We start from the raw sequence: 17,754 nt of genomic DNA on the forward strand, positions 1-17,754 counted from the left end.
GTTGATGACCCTTGTCTTGGAGAATATAATAGTAGGGCACCTATTTACAATAAGCTTATATGTGTTTGGGAAGTGAGATAAAAAAACATTTCTTCCCTAGAGAAATATATTTCTCTACTTTCTTATCTACATAGTTTTCTATGAACAGGAGAACTGAGAGATCTGGTGTAGTTTCCGTTTGAGTACATTTGTTGCTTTGGTTTATGACCACATATGCCCCACTTACCTGTTGCTTTTCTTTTTGTTCATTTGACCAAAAAGCTCCTGCTTCCCCAAAGTTGTAATCATTGGTATTTAATGGCTTCAGGGACCACATTATAGGTCACCATAGTCCTATTTCTGTTTTGCACTGTTTTCCCTTTCCATATGTGTGTTTAAGCATTAAGGGTTATTAAAGCATATACTGAACCACTTGGCCTGGTTGACTTTGGTGGGATGGAGGAATAAGCACCAACTATTTAGTGATTGATGTTCTATGGCAGCCACATATGGGAAAGTAAAAGGATATTTGATTTTCAGAGTACTTGTGTCTTGAATCACCCATTCTTACTTTCCCTCTCAAGATAATCTGGTTTAGCTAGTCTTGTCCTTTAGTGAAAGAATCTCTCTGTCGTCCTTTCTCTCTCTGGAGTTTAGCCCTGCAACTTGATCTGGTTACCCTCTGTCCTTTTCTTTAATTATACCTATCTAGTTGTCATCCTGTTACTTAATATCATCCTTGGGAGATGACCTCAATCAGGAAACATTTATTTCCTTACCATCCCCTTCTCCTTTGGTCAAGTAACTGTGTCATCTTGCATAGGAAATACACTAGGTAATCACAGAATCCCCTAATTTTGAAGTTGCTTTAAATAACTGCATGATGCATATTACTTCAATATTCATAGATGCTTGCAGTTGTCTTTTTAAAAAATATTTATTTTAGAGAAAGAGATCATGCACACACATGAACGGGGAGGGGCAGAGGGAGAGAGAATCTAAAGCAGACTCCCCACTGAGTGCAGAGCTCCATGCAGGGCTAGATCCCACAACCCTGAAATCATGACCTTAGCCGAAACCAAGAGTTGGATGCTCAACCAGCTGAGCCACCCGGGTGCCCTGTGTTTGTAGTTGTCTTGGAAGTATGTTTTTCAATGGCATTCTACTTTCCTAAATCTTTAGTGATGCATGTTTCCTGTGGAAATACTTCTCTTTATGGTTCTTCTAAAAAACATTTTGCTACTCGCTCTTTACTCAAACCAGAGGTTAAAGTGACTTTTGCTTGAATGAGTGTCAGAGGTAACTCTTGAGTCAGTATTTTCAACTGGACTAGAATTATCTAGGGTTGTGAATTCTAGATTTGGAACTTTGGACTTTTTTTGGGATGGGATATAGAACCAGTCTTTGAAAATGTTGGCACAACTCTTCGTTTCTTGGAGGACAGTTGAACTACGTTGTTTTAAAAATAATCAGGGCTGTCCAGTCTGCAGTGTAAATAGGATGTTCTCCAGTGTATAGCTCAGGATTCCAAAAAAATGAGATAATTCTTTTTCTAGGTTCTGAGTCTAGAGTATAGGATTTAGGACTGTGTCATTCAAGCCATCCTTGTATTTAAACCCATGCTTTCCGACAGCCTCTAATCTAGCCTGGAATAATGATCTGAGCTGTCTGGTGGACAATAATAGGCCCAATACAGTATTTAATAACCAGTGCCCTTCTTTTTTTTTTTTTCTTTTTTTTTTTTAAAGATTTTATTTATTTATTCGACAGAGATAGAGACAGCCAGCGAGAGAGGGAACACAAGCAGGGGAAGTGGCAGAGGAAGAAGCAGGCTCATAGCGGAGGAGCCTGATGTGGGGCTCGATCCCATAACGCCGGGATCACGCCCTGAGCCAAAGGCAGACACTTAACCGCTGTGCCACCCAGGCGCCCCAACCAGTGCCCTTCTTGCTAGAGGAGTGTGGTGGTCAGAGGATTGTCAGGGATAGGCTAGTACGGTGGTTCCCAACAGCTGACTATCATTTTGAGAGCTTTTTAAAAGCATGAATTCCCAGGCATTCCCTCTAGAAATTGAGGTATGGGGGACGAGGAGGTAGATTTGGGAGATTGTATTTTTAATTTTTTTATTCTTTTGAAGTTTATTTATTTATTTAAGTAATCTCTGCACCAAACATGGAGCTTGAACTCATGGCCTGAGATCAAGAGTCACATGCTTCTCTGACGGAGCCAGCCAGGTGCTCCAGAGATTGTATTTTCTTAAAAAGCTTCCCAGGTGATTCAGATCACTTAGGTTTGAGAACCATAAAACCTGAACATTTGAGTTAAGCTACATATCTATGTGATTTCTCAGTTGGGTGGTTATTTAAATTAATATGAGAAGTAGAAAAGAATAGTTCATGGTAGTGGACATGGTGAGAAGGTGACTGATTTGAAGTTTTCTACCTCTGTATGTTGTATTGTTTAGTAATTACAGATGTCACTGCCTGACTTGGGGGTTTTGCCAGTACTTAGCACGGTATGGAGGACTGGCCTGTTGTGAGGGAGGGAAGCTTTTAGACCATATCTTCCCCTCTCCATTTTGAAATTGTGGAACACAACGGAGAGGATGTTCTCATTGAAACTCAGCTGGACAGTTTGTTTAAAACTTGGACAGGAAGGGCCAATGTTACTTCCTGTCTGAAAAGGAAGTGCTGGCTTCCTTCCCTTCCTCCTTGGCTAGCTCTGGCCAACTTCTAATATGGGTGGGGGAGGGGCTAAACATGTTAATACTTTTCACTGGCTACCCATGCCTTGGGAAATCAGGTTACCATCATTGTTCAAGTGTGGAAATATCATGTTTATTCCCTTCTTGCCTCATTTGAAACATGGAGACAGGTGCTGTGTGGTCTCTTATCTTTTTGCCCTTGTGTGAGAGCCCTGTGCTGGGTTTGGCTGTTGCAGTCCAGGGAGCCTCCCAGTCTCCCAGACATTACTTTACATTTAACCTTATACCTCCCCTGTATTCCCTGACATTTGAAAATAGATCAAGGAGCTGTAGGGAAGAAACTCAAATCCATTTGACACTGAGGGGTAGGTTGCGGAAAAGAGAACATAATTGGGCAGAAGGGAGTGGGTGACAAAGGTTTCTTATTTTTAAATTGAGCCAAGAAAACATTCTTTCTGAGTGGGGCCAGTTGGCACTCTTCCTGCTATTTTAGTCCAGGCTTGTCCTTCCTACTGGCCAGTCAATTGTATTAAGTGTTTGATGTGAGTTTGAACTGTGGTCTCTGGGGTTGGGGGGAGGGAGAGTGGTGGAAACAGCTGGTGCCTTCATCAAGCTATCTCAATTACGCTGCTTTTCAGAGTGTTTGAGGGTGGGGGGATGGAGGATTGGAGGAATTGGATGTATGTTAGCAGAGCCCCAGCAACTCCCATGTAGTGGGATTGGATTCTTAGGCACTCTTAATACCATGTGGGATGCTGGCTAGTTGGAATGTAGCTAAACCTTCTTCAGTCACATTCTTTTCTCTGCCTCCCCACCCCCCTCAATTCTCTCAGCTTTGGGCCTGATTTGGAAAGAGGGGTATGTTGGAAGTTAGATAGCAAAACAGATTCATGCCCTTCCAACCACTGAGTATGCAGCATAAGTCTTGGGCCCCTCCATTGACTTTCTCCTTACCCATTCATTACTCCTTTGGTTGGGTTTTCTAAATATGTCTGCAAACGGCCAGAGATACAATTAGAACCAGGATCTTTGGTGAAGTCATGCTAAATTGTAATCGGTTGGCTATACTGTTCTCCTTCCTTCCCTCACACCCTGGGGTGACTGTATTTCTGAGTCAGCACAGCTTTTCTGTCTCACCTGCTCAATTTGAGGCAGAGAACCTGCCAAGCATCCTTTTGGAGCGGCAGCATTGATATGGGTGTGGCCAGTCCTCTGGGGCGAGTCTTTCACAGCCCTCTTTTTTTTTTTTTTTTTTTTTTTTTTAAGTATCTCTGAAAACACTCCTACTAGATTTTTTGGTCTCGTTTTGTATAGCTATCTCACATGATACTACTTAATTGACTGATTTATTTGACCTGGGCTATGATGAGGGAGAATGGGAAAAGAATAACAATTGGGGGCTCCTAGGTGGCTCAGTTGGTTTAGCGTTCCACTTTTGGTTTCTGCTCAGGTCATGATCTCAGAGTCTTGACATCAAGCCCCGAGTCAGGCTCTGCAGTCCGGGCGGAGTCTGCCTGAGATTCTCTCTCCTTCTGCCCCTCCCACTCATCCTCTCTCTCTCTCTCTCAAATAAATAAAATCTTTAAGAAAAAAAAAATACTAACATTTGAAACTACTTTTTCAGTTATTCTTTAAAAAAAATATTTATTTTACTTAGAGCACGCACGGGTGCGTGCACGGGGAGTGGCAGAGGAAGAGGACCTCAAGCAGACTCATGCTGTGCACAGAGCCTGACATGCATCTTGACCCTGAGATCATGACCTGAGCTGAAATCAAGAGTCAGACCGACCCTTAACCGACTGAGCCACCCAGGCGCCCCTCGGTTACTTTTGAGAGAAAAAGGGAGTTAGTCTGATTCAGTGCTAGGTAAGGGATCTTAAACTTTTGTGTGCGTGCTTCAGTGATAGTTTGCAGTGGCTAGGCTCTGCTATTGATGTTCTGTTCTAAAGCCTAGTGTTGCTAAATACCCATTTTTCTACCCAGCCCTAGAATGGCTGACTGTTGTGTATATTCCTGCCCCACCTCCTTCTGCCTGGTTATGCCAGATCCAGATATGAGTTAATTCCTTCTAAGTTGTGCTGTTTCAGACTTAGGCTTCTTTTGCATCATATACTATCTAGATGACGGTTCAGCCCAGACTACTTCTAGCAGATCCAAGAAAAAGGGGGAAGGAGTTTTTAGGGGAAAGAAAAGGAGAAGCAGCGATGGGAAATGATAGCGTATTGCTAGTACCCTGGTTGGAGAACTGTGCTGAGCCTGAGCTATGCTTCAAGTGGAGGGAATTGAGCCCTGTGGGCAAAGGGTGTTCCTTTGGATTTCAAGAATCTCTGGTTAATAGATTAGCTTGACTTCTATCTGAATCTTTGCTTCTGGGGTTTAGGGCCAACGTCCAGTGGGCTTGTACAAGATAACAGAAGAATGCATCATTTTTCCCATTCTTGGAAGTAGCTGAGGACCCTTATTAGAAAGGAAGGCTCCCCCCACCCAGAAGAGGCTCCAAATCTTTAGCCCCTGACCCACTCCAGGGGGAGTAGTGAGCTGGAAAGGCTGAGGTTGCTGTCTTGACCTCTTTGCTGCCAGGACTACTGTGCAATTCTAGTCCTCCCCTCCTTCCCTAAGGAGGTAGAGAACTTTGCTCCCAGCACCTGCTGGTGCTTATCCTGCCTCTTTGTAGGGTGGAGCCTGCTGCCTTTGTTTGTTCTCTGTGGGGCCTCTAAGAATCAACTTTATGCTTGTGGGGAAAGGGGTTTGAAAGACTTTGGAAACAGTGGAAATGGGTGACAGAGGATGTGTTTTAAAGTCATTCTCCAGGTGGGAATGTTCCGTTGACTGAATCCAGAGTGGCAATCAGATTGCCATCGTGAAGTTTTCTTTGGGATGTATCACATGTATTGGAACTGAATATCAGAGCAGCAGCAGCTTTAAAATCCCCAAAGCCGTGCTTCCAAAGTGAAGAAACTTGCCAAGTAGGAATCTTAAAAATCCTCTCACCCCCTTGAAACCCTTAGATCCACACGCAGTGTCTTTCTGCGGATTCTCAAAGGCCTTAGCTTTGTCCTATGTAGTGTTGGCTTGGGGCAGGGAGGAGGGTTGTTTTCCCGAACATGATAAGGAACTGAGCAGGGCAAAGTGGGAGCTCTGGCTGGTGATTGGTAGACAGGATGCCCTGGAATGCGGTTGGCCTGCAGCCCAGAATCCAGCACTTTGTATTTGTTTGTTTCTGGGAGACTGTGGTCTGGTGCTACTGTGACAGGAAGTGAGAAAGCTGGGAGTGGGGGAACGGAGAGGGGCCATGTCTTTGTGGTTCTCCTGTGAAATCTCTTTGTCCCTGGAGAGCAGCTCTGCTCCCGGGCTCTACTGAGAAGAGAGCAGCCTTTGTGTGTCTTAATGGGTCTCCGAGCATCTAGCATCTAGCTACTCCGAGGGTTTAGGGAGTGTGAATTCTGACTGGCCTTTTGCGTCTCAGCACTTGAGTTATATAAATGGCCTCCATCTCCTAGCATTGGGGAATTTCACTGAGTTTTATGTGTGTTGCTGTTATTTATAGATCTCTAGGATTTAATTAAGAAAGGAATTCTAGAAAGAGATGTTTGTTTATATTATGTTTATTCACTCTGTATTGCAGATACTTTGTTGGGTCTGAAAGGGACAGAGAGAAACAGGCGATGCTGGGGGCCCAGCATTTTACTGTTCGCCCTTCCAGTTGGCACCCTACTACACACAGAGCTAGAGGAACCTACCCATTCTTTGATTCAGTATTGGGAGGTATTGGCAGTTCATTGTTTGCACATAACTAGGGAATGGTTGGTAGTTTCCTGGGATTCCCCTCCCTGCCCCCCACTGAAATAGCACCTGTAGCACTCTCTGTGCCCCTCCTCCTTCCTTTCCCCCCTTGTTTTGTGTTTTCCCTGCCATCAGTTCCAGCTGTGAAACAGGCATCTCTTCTAACTTTGTGGATTGGGTGGCTGAGTCCTCAACTTCTTGCCAAGCTGGCTAGTCCCTGAGGACACACACAAACCGGCCTTTGATTGCCCAGGAGGACAGCTGCCCCAGAGGCAGATTTCTAACATACCGCTAGAACAATCCCTCCCCTCTGTTCTGATGCTGGCCAGCACAATCTTCCCTGCTTCTAGTTCCTTCTGTTTCCTACCCAACTCTGATTTCTGCTTTTGGTTTAGTGAGATGCCACATTAAAAATGGGAGTAGCGGGGCGCCTGGGTGGCACAGCGGTTAAGCGTCTGCCTTCGGCTCAGGGCGTGATCCCGGCGTTATGGGATCGAGCCCCACATCAGGCTCCTCTGCTGTGAGCCTGCTTCTTCCTCTCCCACTCCCCCTGCTTGTGTTCCCTCTCTCGCTGGCTGTCTCTATCTCTGTCGAATAAATAAATAAAATCTTTAAAAAAAAAAAATGGGAGTAGGGATATTTGTGATCAGGTTTTCTTTCTTGAGGTAGGGATGGTTTGAGAATGTGGCATGTAGCCAGATTTCTAGAGCAGGCCCTCCAGTGGAAGGATAGGTGATTATGTAAAAAGTTGTATTACCTTTGCCCTTAGCACCTTCCCTGAATTCTTATTCCTTTATAAAATGGGAAATCTGAGGTAGATTGCAAGCTATTCTTCCTCAGAATCGGATAAGTTCTTGCTCATTAAAATGAAGATAAGAGCCAGGGACGCCTGGGTGGCTCAGTCAGTTAAGCACTCCACTCTTGATTTCAGGTCAGGTCATTATCTCAGGGTCAGTCAGATCGAGCCGTGTCAGGCTCCGAGCTCAGCACACCTCAGCACACAGTGTCTGCTTAAGATTCTCCACCTTTCCCTCTGCCCCTCCCCAAGCTCACGTGCACACTTTCTCTCTCTCTCAAATAATAAATCTTTTAAAAATTTTTTAAAAAAATAAAGTGAAGGTAAGACCCAAAAGTTTATCTGCTTCCACACCATCCCCCCCTCAAAAGTTTACTCTTGGTCAGCTTCTCTATTGGAATTAGAATGACTTTTAACCACAAGATGAGTAGAAAGTTCATACCCCCTGTACTCGATCAGGAAGAAGGAACGTGAACTTGGAGCAGAACAGATGCATTTCCACCACTCACTGGCTCTGTGACTTTGGGCAGGATACTGAGTTCTTCTGACATACAGTCTACTCATTTATAAAAAGGGGCCAGTGTCGGGGCGCCTGGGTGGCACGGCGGTTAAGCGTCTGCCTTCGGCTCAGGGCGTGATCCCGGCGTTATGGGATCGAGCCCCACGTCAGGCTCCTCTGCTGTGAGCCTGCTTCTTCCTCTCCTGCTCCCCCTGCTTGTGTTCCCTCTCTCGCTGGCTGTCTCTATCTCTGTCAAATAAATAAATAAAATCTTAAAAAAAAAAAAAGGGGCCAGTGTCATCCCAGAGGTTGCTGAGAGGATTATGTGTGATAACTTGGGGAGATCACTAATTAATAACTCACAACTTTTCTTCCCCTATAAAGTCAGATTTTCTTCTTTCTTTTAGATAGGGAAAAACGTTTCCTTCTGCACTCTGTCCTATAGCTGACACAGGACCTTCACACTTCTCTGATTTCCTCATAGACTCTTTGTTGTTTGTCTCAAAAGGGGTGTATATTCTAAACCTGATGGAGGGGTGTCTTACTGCTCTTTCCAGTGCTTTGAGGAAGCAGGACTGTAAATGTGACTCAGTTACTTGCTTTCAGCTTTCCCAAGTCACCGTCAAAGGATGGGCAAGAGGGATGCCTGGGTGGCTCAGTCAGTTAAGCGTCTGCCTTTGGCTCGGGTTATGATCTGGTCTTGGGATCAAGTCCCGCACTGAGCTTCTTGCTCAGCAGGGAGTCTGCTTCTCCCTCTCCTTCTGCCCCTTCCCCTGCTTGTGTTCTCTTTCTCTCTCTCTCTCTGAAAAATAAATAAATAAATAAATAGTCTTAAAAAAATGAAAACAAAGGATGAGCAGGGAAATGTTGAAAATGCCATAGATGGAAAGTAAGAGGGTTTGGTGAGAAGCTGCCTCTTTAAAAAAGGAATGTGAGCTCAAACAGTTGGGTGACCTCTAGAAAACCCTAAGGTTAAGCTTTTTTTCCATGAAATTTTTTTTTTCTAGCCTAGGGTAAGGACGGGTATAAGGTATCCTAGTTAATTTTAGGATATCTCTTTTATGACACAGGAGTTACACAATACCTTCCCAGTTTGATTAGACTTTTTCTCATTTCCCATTGTGTACTTGACCTCCCTCTTTTTCTCCCTTCTGTAGGAAGGAGAAAGGCATTTGGCCTCTCCCCTTCCTCCAGTCTGACACCTCCTTCTTTTTGCCCCTCCCTCTTATCTTTGTTTCCTTATCGGCCTCTCCCTAAAGCTCTGCTTTCTCCTTATAAGGCTAGGTGAGGCTCCTTTGGCAGGGTTGTGTCAGGGATCCAGGTAAGTAACTCGTGTATCTCAGACTTTCAGGATTGAGAGAAATTCAGCGTTGTCTGTCCCAGTGGAGGGCCTTGGAGAGGCACTTGGGTAATGGGGGTGGAGAAGGAGGCGGCCTGGCCTGAGAGATCAGAAGGACTTGTTAGACCAGTCCTGTGTGTGTGTCATACGTGCCCCAGAGAGAAGCAGGTTTTGTTTCTTTCCATACCCTTTCAGTCCTGGGCCCCTTACTAGCTGAGAGCCACACCCTTCCTTTGCTTCAAAGCCAGTCCAGCATTCAGCCATTTAGTATGTTTATGTTTTGGGGGGTTCCCAGAATACTCGGTAGGGGAAAAGAGAACAAGGAGAATGTTCCATCTGGTTTCTGAATTTAGGGTCAAGATGATGGAGTTTTTTTTTTTTTTTTCTTTTAAAGTCACAGTAAAAAACTAAATTCTGATTATTACTTTGGGTCAGGATAAGAAGACTGAAGTGAGTTTAAGGTGTCTTGTTGATCTCTGGAGATTGCCAGCTTAACCTCCTTTTAAAAAATAGTTTTTTTTAAAAAAGGAAAACGTTCATATATTTATTTTCCTTCTTTTCTCTGAAACTCCAATCAGAAGCATCACTCTTTCCTAAGAGGACAGTGATTTGTCAAAGACTCCCTTAATTCATCAGAGAGGTTCATGGTGGACACATTGAGATCTAGTCTTTCCCTGTGAAAATGAAAGTCCCCAGTCTGCCTTTTGGGTGCTGTCAAGTGGAGAAGCTGGGCCTTGCATCAGGCAGATCCACAGGGAAGCTCAGAAACTGCTAACACCGAAGAGAAGGCCATTTCAGGAGTATCAGTTGAAACTCTGAGAAGTGGTCGGTTGAGATCCCGAAGTGAGCAGAGTACTTAGGTCTCAGTACAGATCACGTCCAGGGACTGGGGCTTAGTGTGGGAGTTAGGTCTTCCTAACAAACAGAGGGAATACTGGAATTGTTCTCACTGAGCTTGGGATGGTGGAACCTCAGGTGGTAGGTGGGGCACTTAGACCTTGGACTCTGGTACAAGCACTCTTGGTGATAAGAAGCCAGAGAAAACTATTGACAAAATACATTCCTTTGATTTAAAAATAAAATGGCAATTTTCTGTGTGTTGTGTGTATGGTTGAACAGGAATAATTGCTTTGAATTTTGGAGCACATGCCATTTTAGGCAAACAGATGCCTTTTAGGGATCTAGAAGACCTATCTTTGTTGGCTTGAGCGTTACGTGGTACAGCTCTGGTGTTACAGGTGCTATATTTTCTTGATTGGTATTCTTCAGTGTGAGGCTCAGTGTGCTTTTTAAAGTAGCCATTAGAAATCCCTAGGATGACGCAGAAGAGGAGTTTTGCTTATCCTTGCTTTTGGAGGGAAGGCATCACTTTGTGACATTGGTTTTGATTTAATAATAAAAAGGAAGGAGGAGAGCTGGCTTTGGGATTGGCTGCAGAAGATAAAATTTCTTTCCTAAGAAACCCAAAGACTATTTTGTAGGGTTTTAGAGTTCTCCATCTGAGGACAAATACTTTTTCCTCTTTCCACAAGGGCTAGCTTGCCTAATTCTGGTCATGTCTTTGGATACACTTATCAGAATAGCATGGATGTAGGAGAGACGTTCAGTCACCCAGCCTGTAGTTTTACATATATTAGCCATTAAAGCTAAACCCTGACATGTAATAAAAGTGAAGCTTATAGGGTTTATAACTTCCCCTGCAAGTTAGTTCTCACAGCTATTTTTGGGCAGAGCCAGGACTTGAACCCCAGGTCTTTTGACCCCTAGTCTGGAATTCTATTTTGTTTTTCCATTTGAGAGTGTCAAGAATTCCTGTAGTTTATTGGGCTACTTGTAAAGCAGGGAGGGGAGCATGTGGAGACATGTGTGGTTTATTCAAAAGTCCCATTAACACCACCAAGCTCTAGTCCCTTGTGTTAGCTATTTGTGGTAGTGTTTGTATCAGTAACCATATTAATAGCTTGCTGTGTTCAAGATATTTATTTTTCTAAGCACTTTATATGTATTGTCTCACGTACTTCTCACAACTACCCTTAGGTGTATTTTGCCCAAAGTTCTACAGCTAAGAAGCAGTGGAGTTGGGATTTGAACCAGGTCTGATTCTAAAGCCTGTATAACTTGTAAGAATCCTATTTCCAAATTACATTCCTATGGCCAGGTTACAGTAGAATAGGCCATTCCAGGGACTGTGTTATTGGTGATGTTTTCTACCCAGCCACCTGGTTGGTATCATCTCTCTGGTCCTTCTGGGTATCTGATCCAATTTAACTTTTGGTTTGGGTTTCTTATAGAAGAGACTGAATTCTTACCATTGTCATCGCCTGAATGTTGGAGCCTGGCTGTAGACTCATAGGTCTATAGGGCCTATGGCTTGTTACAAGTAAAACCAGTTACAGTCTTAGGGGAAAGTCTAGTCTTAGGGGAATGTCAGGGCTCACTTTATGTGTGGCCTTTCTCTCCTCACTTTGAGAATTCTGTGATGGTCTTTTTGTAGTGAGAGTCAGTGTAATTCATTTGAAAATCTTTTAAGAAAGGTGTTGGCCTGGACTTCTGTGACTTTAATTGCCAAAGTCCATTCATGGTTTGCAGATTCTGGTTTAAAGCATAATTTTTATGCATATGGCATGGATGAAGACTCCTAAAGTCTGAGTTGTGAGGAGGCAGTGTACTGTAGCTCGCCAGCAGCTTCATTCTCTTCCCCTACTTCCGCCTTTTCCTCCCATTTGTTTCCATTCTCCCACTTATGTCTTATATGTAGACATTACGAATAACCCTTTAACGTAAGGGAAAATGGAAGTCCCCCACCCCCCCGCTTTTTTCCTATGATGTTTGGGCAGAAAGTGCAAAGACTGTGGAGGAGAAGGGCTGGACTGTCCATCTTATACTGGGCTGGTACTTTCTGGACTTGACAGCATGTAGTAGAAGGAGAGCACATTCTTTGGAATGGAATAGATCTGACTTTAAGTTCAGAATTTGCTATTAACCGAAACCTTGGGTAATTCCTTCACTCAGAGCCCATTTTCTCATTTGCAGTAAAACTTCCTTCCGTAGGGTTGTATTACTATGATAATAAATGTAAAACTCTCAGTAATTGCTAGTTCTTTTCACCTTCCCTTTCTCTGTGGTCATAAACTGCTAAGGCCTCAAATAAGGGGTCAAGAACTTACTATAGCAGATGTGTAATGCTGTACTCTGTGTCCCAAAAACACTGGTCTGGGTGGGACTTCCTGGTAAATAGAGTTGGAGTAGGGGAGCCAGCTCATCCACTCCTTAGAACCCAGTTATACTTTTGATGCAGTTAGTCTCATCTACTAGTTCACAAAATAGTTTTGGGCTGAGGCATTACCATTAAGTAATATAATTGGGAGATAGAAACTAACTCTTGAAACAACTTAATACCTCACATTTGTATGACATACATTATCTCACCTGATCCTCTTAGTAACTCTCAGTTAAACTGGGCTGGTGATGCTGGCATTGCTCAGATGAGAACATGGCAGTGACTTCCTGCCATTGTTGGCTAGTGACAGAGCTAGGACTGGGACTAGTCTTCTGCACCCTATCTTACACAGCCTCTGTTTCTGCCCTCTTTCAGGCAGAAAATCTCCTGATGCTATTAGGCCTAGGAATCTGATCCTCTCTTTCTACTTAACTGTGCTGTCCTCTTCTCCAAAATAGAGCCTGGCGGTCAGCCTTTAAAGCCATGAAGGGTGGGAAAAGATCCTGCGTATCTAGAGCCCTGGGTAGTTTTCCTACTAACCTTCCTTAACTCCCTTTATTGAATTAAAGTTGTAGGGGTAGAAAGTAGCTGTTTACGGCAAGAAGACAAACAGTTTCTCTGCAGCAGGGAGTGTTGTCACTGTATGCCCCATAATAGTGGTAGTTTGGGCTTTTATTAGCAAAGAAGATTACAGGGCGGAGGCTGCCAGAGTGGTAACTGCAGTTCAGGCCCTGTTGAAATCTAGAACTGGAAGAATCTCTCTTGAGCTTAAAGAGTCCTATTGGTGTGGAAGGATCATAGGTCATCGTTCATAGCGGATAAGGACAGTGCTTAAAATGAAGCAATAGAGATGAGGAGGGAGCAGCATTTTTTTTTTTTTTTAAATGAGGATGCTTATTAAGACCTTTGAGTGGCCTGTTGGGATGTAGGGTGGGAATAGGAAAACTCAGCAACAGACTGGAAGGAAGAACAGGAGTTGATAAGTGACTGTGGGAGCCCAGAGCCAGGGTCGGAGGAATTTAAAGAAGGGCTGCCACATTCTTGGATTTTGGTGCTGGATCCACTGGAAGGAGTCTTAGTGGCGGAGGATTAATTGGGAATTTTATTGGACACCTGTCTATCTGTTCCTCTGGGTGCTCTTGCTTGCAGAATGCTGCATATACTCTAAAGCAAACAGGCCCAAGCGTTTGTGTTTGGTAGGGCCGTGGGGAGCGTGGGAAAGGGAACTGAAGCAAAAGGCTCAGCCTAGGCTAGTCCCCACATGTCTTCCTCACTACGACTATTGCGTTGGTTTCTCAATGTCTTTGCGGACATGCTAGGACTGGGCTTTGAGGTTTCTGCCTTAGAGGTGGGAAGGAGGGGGAAGAGAATTCCAACAACAGAAATTTTTCCCCCCAGTTTGATTGCTGGGAATACGGGGTAAGTGAATTTTTATCTATATTATAACCTACTCCTGGTTCTGTACAGAAGTATTCCATGACAGTAAAATACAGGTTTTAATAAAAACTACATCCAAGGTCCAGGTATCTGAAGACAGAGTAAAGTCCAAAGGGCATTTGTCACATTAAGCAATTCCAAGTCATATTTTACATTACTCCCTTCCATTCCCAGATTGTCTTTCTCCCAATACCTGCCCTGTTCCTCTTTTTTTTTTTTTAATGTTTTGTGTATATTTTATTTTCCTCTCAATCTCATTTTTCCTCCAAATATTTCTGCAGCTCTCTCCTTCCTGCTTCCTCCTTGCTGTGGTGGCTGGGATGCTTCTCCCATGATATTTTGAATCTAGACTGGGCTGTTCTCTGTGTTAAAACCAATCAGTTACGACCTTCTCTTAACAGGTGTGTATGGAAATACGTTTATTAAGAATAAATTTTTAAAGTGTCTTTTTTCTTTAGGGGGTTGAGAAGAGGGTGGGAAATAGGGGAAGAGAGTTTATTTTAAAACTTCTAGACATGGTGTATGGTGGACTGGCCATAAAGTCTCCTATAGCCAGTTTGTAAGCGAGACACCCTATGGAGTCCAGTGGTGTGACTACCGTGCCCCCCACTTACTGGCCAACTTGCAGGTAATGCAGTAGGGTATGGGGAATTCTTCATTTTTATACAACAATCATACATTGTATAAATAGCACACAAATCCTCTAGATACTTGGATATTTACCCTGAGTTGGAATAAGTAAAGATGTAAAAATATAGTTGATTTATTTAGAGCTTTCTGCAGGATAACAGGGATGTAGGAAGTTCCCAGCCATTGACTGTCTGGAGGTTAGAATGTGAACTACTTCGAGGGGCAATTTCAGAGTTTGAGCCTATGTTCATTTTACTCTTTCCCCAAAGAGGTGAAGGTTGCTGCAAGTGGAGCCTTTTTACATAAGAATTTTTTGTGGTTTTACTGCTCTCATGTCTCCTTTAGCCAAGGCCCACGGATTGCCTTCAGTATTATAGGAGGGTCTTGAAAGAAAGACTCCTTCATAAATGTATTAAATATGAGGGCCTTCATTTTGTTACCTGCGTTTGATGGTAGGAAGTGTTTTACTATTTCTATTTCCGATGAGCATTTTCACTTTGCATATTCATTTAGTAAATTTTGCCACCACTGAGGCAATTTCAGTGTTCAGATTTGGGGAGGTAAGTAAGATCTGTAGGTCTTTACTGCTCCCTTAATTCTAGAAATGGCTTGCCCCTGCAGGACAGTGAGTGCTGGTGTGTACTGTGGAGTTACAACTTTCATTGAGTTAATGCCAGCAAATTTTTCCAGGGAAAAATAATCTAATATGAATCTTCTGTCGTGACTACAGCCCTTAGCCATATTCTCCCTCTCCTGCCAACAGTGTAGACTTGGACCTAGTTGCACCTTTCCATTCAATGGTTATTTCTGGTGAGGTGTTAAAGGGTAGTGGGCAAAGGATCCTGCTTGAGCAGACACTGGTGGTGGGCTCCCAGGCTTGGTGGTGGCTGGCTTTCTGTGTTGCAGTAAAACCACAAGAGGGCATCTTTGGCTCTGGGATTAATGATTCATCTGTCTTCTCTGACCTGTGACCTTTTCTCTCCTCTCCCTTACCTTCTCTCGGTAGTGTGAAGTGAGGGGGGACTTCTCCCTCCTTGCTCCTCCCTCTGTGATCCACACCTTCCTTTTTACCCTGCCCTGCGGCGGCTCCGCCCCTTACCTTCATGGACGACTCAGAGGTGGAGTCGACCGCCAGCATCTTGGCCTCTGTGAAGGAACAAGAGGCCCAGTTTGAGAAGCTGACCCGGGCGCTGGAGGAGGAACGGCGCCACGTCTCGGCGCAACTGGAACGCGTCCGGGTCTCTCCACAAGATGCCAACCCACTCATGGCCAACGGCACCCTCACCCGCCGGCATCAGGTAACCCCTCTCTCCATCAGACCTGCAGGTAGGAGTTTGGCATGGTCATAGAGAGGCTATAATACTACTTGGGAAAGTGCTTGCCTCATGGTGATGGGCTGCCCAGTGCCCATGTATCATGGTGAAACTTTCCAGTACTGATGTAGGAAATAGGGATATTGCTGCTCTGCTGAGTTGAATGGATGTATGGCGAGAAGCAGCCATCTGACTTCCTGTTTTGTCGGAGTAGGGTTTCTGGTCTGGGATGTAATTCTAGTCGTGGTGGATGATGTCGTTTGGAGCTGTACTTAAGGTCCTTCTGTTTTCTCTGATGTTTTCCCCCCAACTTGGTATCAAACATTCAGGAAGATAAATGCCTGCTTAGTGGTTGGCGAGGTTGGGCATCTTGTGCTCTCAGCTTCAGTTCAGTCTCCTTCAGGGAACAGTCTGCTCAGAAGGTGTGGCAGTGTCCATAAATTGTGTATTCCTGCTCCATATTGTCCTTGTATGCTTGTTTTGTTAGCTTTGCAAATCATGCCTTGGAGGGAGGGGGTCATTGTTAATTCTGTTGGTTAGAGCTTGAGAAGGAGCATCGTGCTGTTATTTAACCCAGATAACCACAGGAGCCAGTGGTCTCTGGGTTGGCTGATTCTGTGAGTGACTTGGGGGAGTTGGTGTTAGAAATGAGAAGTATCTTGTGTTTCCTATGGTTTCTCTGGTCTGACTTCACTGTGATGTAATCTGTCTGAGGTTGGTTTTGTGTGTGTGTGTGTGTGTGTATAGAGTAGACCTTGCCTGGTAGACTCCATCTTAAGAGATCTCCGGTGGGAACTAACGACAGTACTTATGCTTCAGTAGTCCTTTCTATTGATTACTTATTTATTTTTTAAGACGGAGAAGATCCCTCATGCTGAGGAGCATATTGTGTGAGAGGACAAAAGTCCATTTAGGGGACTTCGAGGCAGTATGTTTGCAACGTTCCTAGGATTTTTATAGGAACCAGAATAGAGGGTTAGGAATGAGAGGTATATATTGAAAGGGGAGAGTGGGACTGCTGAGGCTCGGAGGTGGTGGGGAATTCCAGGATTTAGTACTGGCTTTTTCTCCCTCTCTTTTTTTTTATTTTTAACTTCTGTTCAGCAATGAAGCCACACCCTTCCTTCTTCCTGAAAGTAATGTTTAACTTCCTCTCCCTGCAGCATTACACTCCCTATGTAATGGGAGTAGGGTGGGGGAAGTCTCCCAAGGTGGCTGCATCTCACTGTTTGCTATTGGAAGAGGAGCAGTCAAATAAATTTTTACATAGTATAATGTTGTTAGATTATTTCCTGCTGCTCAAAACAGAGCAGCTTATGTTCTATGGCTCTAAAAATTGGTGATGATGATGTTGAGACAACTGTTTTTGCTTGAGGGGAATTGGGGTACTCATTTTCTTCCTACTTGGAAATGGAGACTCCTGTCTCACATCTCTCTTTCAAAAGCTGGCTGATGTGGGGGTTTCCAGTGGTGGCAGAACACGAAGATGCACCGAGCAATAAGGAAGGCTTTGGAAACTCCCCAACCTAGCTTTTCTAACTCTATTTATATTTTTAAGGACTTACCTGAGTCTCTGCTATTTACTCAGTAAATAGTTTTTGAGTGCCTGTTATGTGCCAAGCATTATTCAAGGTGCTGGAAATGTATCATTGAACAAAACTGACCAAAAAGTAAAAATACAAAAAAAAGTCTGCCCTCATGGAGCTTACCTTCTTATGTTCCAGAGACCCAGTCTGCCAGTTCCAGGCCCAGTGCCACTTTTGAGGAAAGTGCTAAAACTAAGGAGTGATGTGGTTCTTTTATAAGTACTTGACAGAAGGACTCCAGGCCACAAATATCTTTTTGAAAGCCCTTTTCCTGTTTGGGAAAAAGATCATTTGTATTTGATATAGCAAAGGAAGGCAACAAAATGAATTGTCTTCTTGTGGGCTGTTTTTCAGAACGGCCGGTTTGTGGGCGATGCTGACCTTGAGCGACAGAAATTTTCAGATCTGAAACTCAACGGACCCCAGGTAGTGTCTTTGGTTCAAGGTCTGGGTTTCTTCATTTTTCTC

The 17,754-nt window shown here is 44.0% G+C and overlaps 2 protein-coding genes across 10 annotated transcripts in view; one reads left to right on the forward strand and one right to left on the reverse strand.

Moving 5' to 3' along the window:
- The window catches only part of BTBD18 (BTB domain containing 18), a 44,361-nt gene that overhangs the window by 23,522 nt on the left and 3,085 nt on the right, over window positions 1–17,754 (reverse strand). The window contains exon 2 of the mRNA XM_002922716.4: window positions 17,410–17,557. The gene's annotated coding sequence lies outside the window, so the exon portion shown is untranslated. The remainder of the gene's footprint in view (window positions 1–17,409; window positions 17,558–17,754) is intronic.
- The window catches only part of CTNND1 (catenin delta 1), a 46,699-nt gene that overhangs the window by 9,180 nt on the left and 19,765 nt on the right, over window positions 1–17,754 (forward strand). For 7 of the 9 annotated variants that reach the window (XM_034645120.1, XM_019803225.2, XM_034645123.1 and 4 more), the window contains exons 2-4: window positions 14,039–14,158; window positions 15,394–15,685; window positions 17,641–17,712. In XM_034645120.1, the coding sequence (XP_034501011.1) occupies window positions 15,491–15,685; window positions 17,641–17,712 (267 nt within the window). In that variant the 5' untranslated portion in view covers window positions 14,039–14,158; window positions 15,394–15,490. The remainder of the gene's footprint in view (window positions 1–14,038; window positions 14,159–15,393; window positions 15,686–17,640; window positions 17,713–17,754) is intronic. The other 2 variants (XM_019803224.2, XM_019803228.2) reach the window with 2 other exon arrangements.

This window comes from Ailuropoda melanoleuca, chromosome 16 (genome assembly GCF_002007445.2).
Source record: "Ailuropoda melanoleuca isolate Jingjing chromosome 16, ASM200744v2, whole genome shotgun sequence".
Taxonomy (NCBI): domain Eukaryota; kingdom Metazoa; phylum Chordata; class Mammalia; order Carnivora; family Ursidae; genus Ailuropoda; species Ailuropoda melanoleuca.